Raw genomic sequence first — 10987 nt, forward strand, 5'->3', positions numbered from 1 at the left:
ACCCTTATGTCCCTTGTGTAGGAGGCATGTTAAATCCATCAAAACATCTCACGTGGGAGTGTGTTGAGACTAAGTGTTCTCGGGGTTATGTGAAGAAAGCTAGGAAAAAGGTTGGTTTGCACTCTAAAATTAGTTGGAAGTAGGCTATCTTTGGAGACAAAGGGGACATGAATGAGGAGATCGAAAGAATATGGGCTATGTTGAGAGCTATGTGGAATTGCAGGAAAAATTTGTTGTTTGTGAGGACCAATACGCCTTTAGCTATTGCAAACTTTGTAGTCAATCATCCATACGTATTTTCAAAACTTTATTATTTTCATGTTTAGACTCTCTAAGGAAAGGACAACCGGGTGAACCCGAAGCTAGTGTCAAGTGAAAGGTGCGAGCTATGGCGGAAGAAGCTGTCCATGCCCGATGTGCAGGGCCACAGTCCGTAGAGAACGAATGCGTGCTGATGCATCGGGATGGTAGCCTGTCGTTGCAGCGAAGCACACTGAGCACCCTGGACATGGAGAAGGGGTCCGTGCTGCTGAGGACCGTATTGGGGGAGGTGTGCGGTACAGATGTCCACCTCCTCCGTGGACGTCTCGACACAGTGCCTTACCCGATCATACCAGGCCATGTTGCTGTTGGCTCCGTCCATGTCATCCTTGGCTCTGTCCATGATGTCGAAGGAAATCTTGTACGCTCTCTCTTCATTGCAACTTAAATGTGACCATGTTTAATAGGTTAGATAGTGCTGATTTACAGGTAAGATAGTGTTGAGTCACAGGCTAGATTTTGTCAAGGGGTAGTGCTGTTAGATATTGGAAAGAGACTTGATGCTTCAGAAGCCCTTAAAAACCATGACTTCATTGAAGTTACGAGTCTTCTAAAAAAATCAAAAGATGAATAGGTGGGCATTCTCTAGGAGATCAATATCAGATGCGATGGAAGAACATAGAGAACAACTGGTTTTTCTTGAGGAAAATCTAACGTATCAACGTGTGTGCCTTTACATGTATACAATGTGGAGTTCTGACATTGACCAATACTCTATTTCTAAAGAATTATTAAAAGGGATTGTAATAAAGTCTCGGGGACATCAGAGGGCTAGGTCTTGGTTTTTTCTTTTGGGCTTGCCCATTGGGCATGCATTATCAAGGCCTAGGTTGCTGTCAGAGTGCTGTGGTGCAGAAGCATATGCACGGACTGATCATAGATGCTGAACAGAGAGAGAGAGAGAGAGAGAGAGAGAGAGAGAATGCTTAGCAGTGAATAAATCAGAGCAGAAATAGTACAGAAGGTGGTGCATGTATGCGATCAGCTGAAGACCTCTCAATGTACAAAACTGAAGTGAATGTGACCAGAAAGCACGCACCTATAAATAGGATGAAATGAGGGGAGAGAAAATGGGCAGTTGGCCAACAGGCTGGTTTGACTGTAGTTGGCCAGACCTACTGTGTGGCAGGCCGACTGCACTGCCAACTGCCCAGGGCAGTCCAACTGCTGCCTGTGCACTCTGCAGTGTGTCCCCTGCCCTCTACCTGAGAACTGTCCGTGATGGCTGGAACCTGCACCTGCTGCCCTGCTTGGCCACTCTACCCATCTAGGAGGTGATGTCTAACACCCCCCTCAGATCCTGGATGTGGCATGAGGCTCAGGATTTGGAATTTTTTTGTAGAATGGCTTGAGGAAGAGCTTTGGTGAAGAGGTCCACCAAGTTGTCTACTGTCTTCTAGTACCCCACCTCTCTTTTACCCTCCAAGATCTTTGCTCTGATGAAATGGTATTAGATTTTGATATGTTTCATCAATGCACAAGACACTACGTCCACGCAAGAGCTATGCAACTCTCATTGTTGCATAGGAGAGTGGTAGCTTGGGTCTGAGGATGGTCTATCTCTTCCAACACCCTATGAAGCCACAAGGCCTCACATGTGATGAGTAGAAAGTAGAAATCTGTCGTCGATTGTTGAAGATCACTGTTGCCAACCCAATCAAAATCCATCCATCCCCACAACACCAAATGGGTGTCTCTTGAACTTGTGCGATAGAAGATGCTAAGCAAGCAAACCAATTGGAAAATAGAGATTGATCCTAGTGTCGAGTAGCCAAATCAAGGATCCAATGAGCTGCAGGTAGTTAAAAACGTCAATAGTCAGTGAATTTACATGGGTTGAAGCCTCGATCCATAGGAGTGGAGATGGGACAGCATGTGGTCATCTCGAAGGCGGTCAAAAGCTCTTGAGCATACTGGTGTTGAGAGAGAAAGGTTCCCTCTCAGTTTGCCATATATTATGTGTTAGAGCTGGACATTCTCTGGACAGGCAGGAGCAGCTAGGTGCAGCAGGTGACAGGTGCATGCAAGGTACCTGAATAACTCAGTCACACTCGTATCGCTCCAACCGTATTTTGCTTGCACACTTAAGAGTGCAAGCAATGTCTTCAACCGAGATACTCGGCACCCATCATATAATGGTATGGATGCTTCCGTTGAAATTTTTTTTCTTGATGGGCTTTCGCTAGTTTATCATCTATAGAGGGAGAAAGCACCAAAATTTCATGGGCACTAAGGTGTCTTACGATGCTCCATCATGGCATAGGCTATTTCGATCACCCTGCAATTCTTTCGCTTCAATATGCCATTCTATTGAGGGATATTGGTATTAGCAAACTCTTGGTGAATACCATGATCTGCACAAAAACGAGCAAGCACATTAGAAGAGTTCGTGGACGTGCGATGGATGGATTGCAGGAGCCAATCGACCACTCGCAAGGCCCATCTATACCGTCAATGCCAGAGGAGACAGATAACCTTCCGCTTCCCATGCTTGGAATGAGAAGATTGACTCATTTCTCTAGGAGAAGTTAGGGTATCGGTGTTCCAAAGCCGATCCCCAGTTGTATGTACACACCTTAGGTGGCGGTTGTGTGTTGTTTGTCCTTTATGTGGACGACTTGATTGTGACAGGTGACCATACTCAAATGGTCGAGTAGATGAAAGCAACACTTCATGAGAAGTTTGAGATGATAGATATGGGACTTCTTCACTTCTTTCTAGGTCATGAGATCTATTAGACTCCGAGGGGGATCTTTCTTTCCCAGTAGTGATATGTATAGGAGCTTTTGACTACATGTGAGGTGGAGGGATACAAGTTTCTTACGACTCCTATGGACCCGAATCGGAAGGCTACCACTCGTTTCGATTCTCCTTTGGCAGATGCTGTTGAGCTAAAAATGCATTAGCTTCAGTGAAACAGCCCCAAAACATGCTTAATTAGGGATGAAATCTTGTTTATTTGAAAGAAATGCATTCGTAGAGAGTGTTTGTATCCCATAAGCACAAGCCTACTTGGAGGTCCAAACTTTCTATAAATAGGTATGCTACCCTCCATTTAGCCCTAATCTTGTTTTTGCAGATTTTAGGTATTTCAGCTTACTACCCACACCTCGGATGTGGAGGACATCACGGTCCAAGCTGGCCATTGCTGTCTACGATAGTCTGGCGTTTTTCCATCCTACCACACATTGTTCGGAATCGATTTCAGCATGCTAACTGCTCTTGCTGGTTTTTCCTGCGTTTTTAGTCTTTCTCTCTCCTGTAGCTTGCATTCGTTGTCTTTTCTCTTCTACAGCTTGCGCTTTGTCTTTCTCTCTCCTCACTTGCGTTTTTAGTCTCTCTCTCCTGCACTGCTGTCTATATCAGATTCAGCCTTCCTTGGCTGTGTTTGCTGGTGCTCGACATCCAGAGGCTTCCTTGCTGCGATTCGGGATCCGTCAGAGTACGACACACTCTTCAGCTCATTACCTCTGCCTTGATCCTTGAGATACATGAGTTCGAGGTATAATATTCATTCACTACATAGTGTGTTTGTTGTAGAGCATTGTATATTCAACACTCATATCATTTCATTCATTCTCTATATTCATTGTCTTTGAGTTACCTTAACCCTAATTGTGTTCTTTTATTAGTCTGTGCTTTGTTGTACGGTGTTATTTGTGTTTCTGTGTTAGGGTATTTCTTCACAAATGCTATCCATTATAGGTAGTTGGTTGCCTCCTTGATTTGGCTTCTTAATACTCGTGTTGACTTATACTATGCTGTAGGTGTGCTGGCTGAGTTCATGAGTGAACCCAAGATGGTGCAGTGACAGGCTGCTCAGAGGATTTTGCGGTTCCTACGGGGGACTCTTGATCCTAGGATCTATTATCCAGCAAGTTCTGGTGCTACAGAATTGGTCCTTATAGGATGGAGTGATTCAGATTGGGTTGGCGATGTGGATCATCGGAGGTCCATGACAGGTTTATTGCTTTACTTGGGTGCTGGTGCTGTTTCATGGAGCAGCAAGAAGCAACCCACGGTTGCCCTATCTTTGACTGACGCGGAGTATCGGGTGACATCTTCTACTACATGTGAGACAATGTGGCTTCATAGGCTTTTGGAGAAGCTTGGTTGCTTGCAGAGAGGTCCTATTGTTCTACAGTGTGACAATGAGAGTTGCATTGCCTTGGCCAGGAACCCTGTGTTTCATGCTCGGATGAAGCATGTTGAGATCTAGTACTATTTCATTTGGGAGAAGATTCTAGATGAGACTATTTCCTTGGTCTATTGTGAGACAAAGGACAATGTTGTAGACTTGTTTACCAAGGCACTTCCTTAGGCTTTACTTCGCCTGCACTCCAGATCCCTTAGCCTTCTGTTGTGTCCAGGATCTGAGAGGGCGTGTTAGAGTTGGGCATTCCCTGGATAGGCAGGAACAGCAGGTACAACAGGAGTGCCACGTGGCAGTTGACGTGTTAGGTGGGCAGATTGCAGGTTGGACAGCTGGTTAGCCAGTCTTGCTGACCAGTTATTTCTGGCTATTTTTGCTTTCTTACTTATTGGCCTCGTTTTTTGGAGACTTGGTCACTTGTGCTCCTAGTTTTCAGGCTGCAGACCGTGGAGATTGCCCTCGGGGTTCACGGAGATTGAGATCTTTGAGGTGGAGACATACACAAACATTCTCTTTTCACCGGTGTATATTTCTACATCCTTGTATAGCATTCCTCACTGCAGATTTTCTGTGTTTCATTGTCTCTCTCTCTCTCTCTCTCTCTCTCTCTCCTCTGTGTTCACTCTTTGTCTTGGTCATTTGCTTTTGCATTGCTTCACTCTGACATTTTTTGCCTGTTTTCAGCCTTCAACCCTCTGCGTTTTTGTACTGCAGTCTGAGTTTTGATTTTTTGGGCTACTTGTACTCCGCATTTTTGTTTTTTGCAGTGAATGCACCTGCAGGTTGGAAGACGGTCTTTTCTGGCCTCTGATGGTGTTTGTTGGCTGTAATCAACGCGATTTTCCCGAATTTTGCAATCTTCTGATGAGCTCCTGTATACGCGGCATGTGAACTCTTGACATTGCAATTTGTGCTGTGGTTGGTTGTTCTCTCTCTATTTCTTTTCTTTCCCTTATCTTCTCATCCTACTCTCTCCAAATGGCACCTCCTTGCTGTTCTACTGATGATAAACTTCATGGCCCAAATTATTTAACTTGTGTTGTCATGAAAGCATGGTTTGTGCAAAAGCATTCATGATACATGATTTCAGGAGCTATTGAATGGCCCCAGCCTCCCATTCCTCTTCCAAATGATTGGGAGCCTATCAACCATGAGAAATTTGTGCTTACATGGGATTCTGATGATGCCCATGCGTATTCTGCTCTTCTCCGATGTATCTCTAAAGAGGTTCTATTGGCAGTCACATCCTGAAGGATAGCTTCATGTGTCAGCCTAATGCAGGCACACATACTTTCATGCTCATATGTGTATGCATTTGCTTTGTGTTTGTTAAAAACTATGCACAAGGCATCAAAAATGAAATTAAAACAATGAATTGTCTGATTCGAATTTCTTTGCAAAAAGCTGTCTCTAAACGCTGCTGTTTTCCAGTAATGCATGCATGAATTTTTCTGTTTTTCCTTTGCAGCATGTCTGGTAATAAATAATCTGGTTTGTTTCTAGTTTCTCAAAACACACCTTGGAAGGCATTTTCTCTATTGGACAAGAAGTGAATTGTTTTTCTTTGATGTCTCTGTTGCAGATCAAAACAGGAGACATAGTAACTTTCTTGGATGTGATAGATAGCTGCAATTCATGCCTTGTGTGCTTGGTAATCAAGGCCACCATTCTCTCAAGTTCTATTGCTCTCACAGCTTCATCTGCAGTAATGAACTGACTAAAAACAATGAATGTTTTCAACACTGGGTCTTGCCAATGATGTACATGTGTGATTTGCTTGTAACCTGATGCTGCCAAACAGACAGGTTGACAAGCAGACAACAAGTTGCCCTAAGAGGAGGGTGTTGGGAATCACCTGTGCTGCGAAGGTCTCCAGTATTCAAGGGCTCCTTGGAGGATGGTCTACTTACATATACTTGCCACCAAATACCAAAATCATTAAGTTGCCTTCAAATTTATCCCCTGCAGTTTTCATGTCTGGAGGCTGTGGGTTAGTACCATTTTTTTTAAGTTTATCAGCGCCAGGGTCGATACACCTAATTTTGGGATGGTTACATTGTTTTGTTGGTCTTCTTGTGGCAGGTTACCAACTGCTCTGCATGCAGTTGACAGAGCCAACATCCGCTTGATGGATCGGGTTGTCATACAAGGATCTGGTCCTGTTGGATTATTAGCTGCAGTGCTAGCCCAAGCTAGTGGAGCTCTTCAGGTACATATCTTAGGAGTGCATATATGAACTAAAACATGTCCTCGAGTAACCACCTGCTGTCTTGATCAATAACTGATCTAAAACAACAACTAAGGATGCTTTGACTTATACGTGAGATATGCACACGTCAAAATAATCTGAAACTTGGTTATGCTCTCTTTTCCATTGTTTTACCCTCTAAACAAATGGACCTATGACCTTATGTATGACAGATGGAGGGAGATTGTCTATATATATTTCAATTTAAGGTGTTTGTAGAGTATGTGCATGCGATTGGTTGTTTGTTTCTGCTGCCATTTCATGCCCATAGGCATGAAGTTCAAATACTTGGGGGGGAGGGGGGTGATTATATGCTAATAGCACATTAGAACCAAAGGTAGCACAGGCAGTAACTTCATAATAGCACATGGCATCAAATTTTTAAAGTACTGTCAGAATGAGACCTGATCAAGGTTCCAACAATTTCTGTTCACTAACTGGTATTTTGGGTTGTACATGTAGGTGATAGTGATTGGTGCCCCTGCCCATCGCTTGGAAGTTGTGAAAAGATTTGGGATTGAGTGTACAATCAACATAGAAGCTGTAAGTAATGTAGTTCCCTGATATTATGAACTCAGGCAGCTTAGGTCTTTAATTTCTTTGTTTTGAGCAATGGAAATTTGAAATTTCAGTGCAACACAGCCTTAGAAAGGCAAAGAACAGTCAAAGAGTTAATGGGAGGTCGGCTTGCTGATGTAGTCATAGAAGCAACTGGCCGACCGGAGGCAGTTGCAGAGGGTCTAGAGCTCTGTAGAGATGGAGGTACCTATGTCATTGTAGGACAGTATACTGACAATGGCAGTGTGAACATAAACCCTCATTTTCAACTAAATAGAAAGCATATCACAGTGAGAGGTTCTTGGGGCTCTGACTTCAGCCATTTTTATAGAGGGGTCCAATTCATGGCTCAAACGTTGCATCTGCCTTGGAACCTGGTTGTCAGCAAAGTTTATGAACTTGGGAATGCACAAGAGGCATTGGCTTCTGTGGAGAAATTGGAGGTTTTTAAAGCTCTTCTTAAACCATGAGGGCCTTGCCTTCTGGGGGGCAATGTTACCTGCTTCATTTTACTCCACAAGAGTCACTCGTATAAGGATATAAATAACAAAGGCAGTCTGGAAACTGCTGCTTTTACAGCTTTTCTAATCAGCTTGTGATAGAGCCTTTCTTCCCATTTCTTCATTATAATTTTCATTAGGATGGTAATCTTTCATGTCTCACTTTTTCTTATGTGTGTCAAATCCACTCTGGATCCCCTTCTCAGTTTGGAGCTCTAAGACCATTCTTCAAGTTTTCAGAAATGGCAGATACTTTCTTATTTTAGTACAACACTAGTATTAAACCTACTTCTTTGGCTTGTCTTAAGAAGGGCTTATAAATAAATATAAGGTATTTTCAAAATTCAAAACGCTTTTGAAAAATAATGGTTCATAAAATTAGATGGTGCACGAGTTGTATTTACTTTTTCTTGTTGTCATAAGAGCTTGTGGGACTTTTGGTAGGCAACTCACATTCAATGGAAGTTGAAGGAGGGCATCATAAATAGAGGTGGTGGTAGGATGGAACAATAGCACACTTTTTACATTGTTTTAGGCCTACTTCATATTTCTCAATACACTATCTCTATCACACTCCCCACAAAGTGATTTTCTCAAATGATACATCATAGGATAAATGTTGATGCACTCCTAGGTCAGATTTTTCAATATTCTCCCCTATTACACTCTGAAAAGAGTACTTTGTTTTAGCCTTACAAGGGAGGTCTAGCTTTTGAGCAATTACACGTCTGTTCGTGTCCATGGGTTGTTTAGAACAAAATTTTAGCAAAGGAGTTGTTTAGAGATAGCATCTGCCAATTTTGTGCCTTGTGATGCAGGTTCTTGAGCTGAAATAGCAAGCATGTAGTTGCTTTACATGGGGCCTTGTTAGACATAACAATATTAAGAGAGAGATTGTTGTGCAACTACATTTATGTGTAATAATGTGCACTTAAGAGGGATCAACGTGGTGGCCAAGAGGCTAGGTTCACCTAATCTAGGTGAAATTCACATCCTACCATAAATGTTGACATAAAGATATTAGAGTGAGAATTTTAGAAGCAAGGGAGCCATAGAAAAGTTAAAACTTATTTTAGTGTGCATAGGAGTTTCACAACCTCATCCATAAAAACAATACCTAGCCTTTGAATAATTGTATGTTCTCTTTACACAAGTTGTCTCTTTTGGGCTTTGAGCATTACACAATAAAGGTATTTACTAAAGAAGTAGCTTAGAGGTAGTATGTGTATCTTTGTGGATTAAGAATCTTATGATGGAGCAACTTAATCAATAATAATGATATGTTCATGGGGTTGGTTCTCTTTGTGCATATTGAATATGGGACTATTCATGTAGGTTCAATATACTCTCTTTTGCTCATTATGCTAAAGGTGTATATACTTGGTGAATTTTTCTCTCAAGCAATTGAATCTGATGATTATCTTTTTGAGAGAAGACAATAAATATGTTGAGGAGCCACTTTGAATTCAAGCATAATGAACTTTTGAAGTCCCAACCACCCAAGAAGACCAAGTACCTAAGGTAGGGCTTATGCAAATTTATATGATGCGGTTCAAGCCATTGATAGATCAAGCAAAACAAAGGCATTGCATTGATGGATTATGTATGTATTGTGGCCAATTGGGATTTCCTAACAAAGTAAGGAGGAGAATTTGTGGTGCCATTACTCCATCACTATTAGGAAATGTCGGTATCTAGTCTAAATAGAGACAATTTGGTTAGACAAAGCTTCAAGAAACTTAGAAGAATGTCTCTTCTTATCTGTAGATCCAACGTTTAGCTTTATGTTACCAATCAAGATTCACTTGGAGGGAAGATAGATAGACAAGCCTTGTTAGACTTTGAAGCCCCAATACGCTTCATGGATGGGAGGGCATAGATGGTCTATTCTATTATAAGGACTTCTCTATATTCCTCTTGATCCTTTGCAAGTAGATATACTCAAGATTAAACACGATCTCCCCTTAGCATGACATATTAGTCACATTGAACAGGACTTCAGGGGAGGGGATCCTCAAGAAGCATGGTCGGGCAAGCCACCTTTGTCTACACAGTTGAGAGTGTTTGGTTGTGAGGCATTTGTGCACATATGCAAGAAACAATGTAGCAAATTGGAGCCAAAGACTTGTAAATGCATTTCCTAGGGTATAGTGATGAGGGTAAAATGGAGTATAGATAATGGAATCTTGAGAAAATGAAAATTGTACGTAGCAACGACTTATCTTTTGAGAAGATCACATGCATAAACAACATAAAAAATCGAGGAAGTTGGAAGGATTGTATTTCGAGGAGAGATACTTGAAGGGTAACAAAGAGTGTCTGTTATATAGCAGTAAATACCTATTGTAAATGACCCTACAAGTGTAGGGAATGATGCTAAAATTAATCATCAAGAAGTTGCCCATGATTTACCACAATTTCAATAATAAAATGTGCCATTAGAATAGCCAGAATAGGTAGGACAACATGTAGAACCAATTGTACAGCAAGTTGTTTTAATGTAGATTTGCAGGCTAAACAACCAGCAAATATTGATCACTGGGTTCGTAGATCAATCAAAAATACAAAACTATCAGATAGGTTTGTTCCTAGTGCAAATTATGTTGTTGATTATGTCTGACAAAGTGTGGTGAACCATCATGCTTCCAGGATGCAATGGACAGAGAGGACATCAAGAAATGGCATAAAGCTATGCTATCAAAGATGGAATCTCTAAAGAAGAATGACACTTGGGATTTGGTGCATTTGCCCAAGAAGGGACAGAAAGTCCTACCATGCAAATGGGTTTACAATATGCAAGTCACTTTTGGTTCCTCGACAAAGTACAAAGCATCGTTGGTTGCAAAGGAGTATAAGTAGGAACATGGGATTGATTTTGATAAGATCTTCTCTCCTATCGTCAAGATGACTACTTTGCGGACCATATTGGGCTTGATTGTATATGAGGATATATAACTCATACAGATGGATGTAAAGACTGCTCTCTTACATGGTGATCTGTATGAGGACATGTATTTTTGAAACCTCACTTAACATGTAGGTTAATTTTTAATCACATGGTTAAGTAAACATTGCATATGTGAGGTGTAATTGGGATTATAGTAAATTTATGAGCTCAAGATCTGAGGAAATCATAGGATGTTAAAGGAAAAAGTTGCTATAAGTTATGCTGCATAATTACTTGGCAGTATTTGGTGCTATTGTTGG

At 41.7% G+C, this 10987-nt stretch overlaps 1 protein-coding gene across 1 annotated transcript; it reads left to right on the forward strand.

The window, feature by feature from the left end:
* The first annotated feature begins 287 nt into the window (after positions 1–287).
* On the forward strand, positions 288–8051 carry LOC148026662 (uncharacterized). Its single transcript, XM_087690499.1, has 6 exons — positions 288–682; positions 6057–6125; positions 6280–6464; positions 6557–6683; positions 7185–7265; positions 7355–8051. Exons 1-6 carry the CDS (start codon positions 389–391, stop codon positions 7748–7750), a joined length of 1152 nt encoding a protein of 383 aa, XP_087546625.1. The 5' UTR covers positions 288–388; the 3' UTR covers positions 7751–8051.
* Positions 8052–10987: the final 2936 nt, after the last annotated feature.

Source organism: Lygodium microphyllum, chromosome 13 (assembly GCF_053477565.2).
Source record: "Lygodium microphyllum isolate KBCC chromosome 13, Lygodium_microphyllum_v1.1.10, whole genome shotgun sequence".
In the NCBI taxonomy this organism is placed as follows: domain Eukaryota; kingdom Viridiplantae; phylum Streptophyta; class Polypodiopsida; order Schizaeales; family Lygodiaceae; genus Lygodium; species Lygodium microphyllum.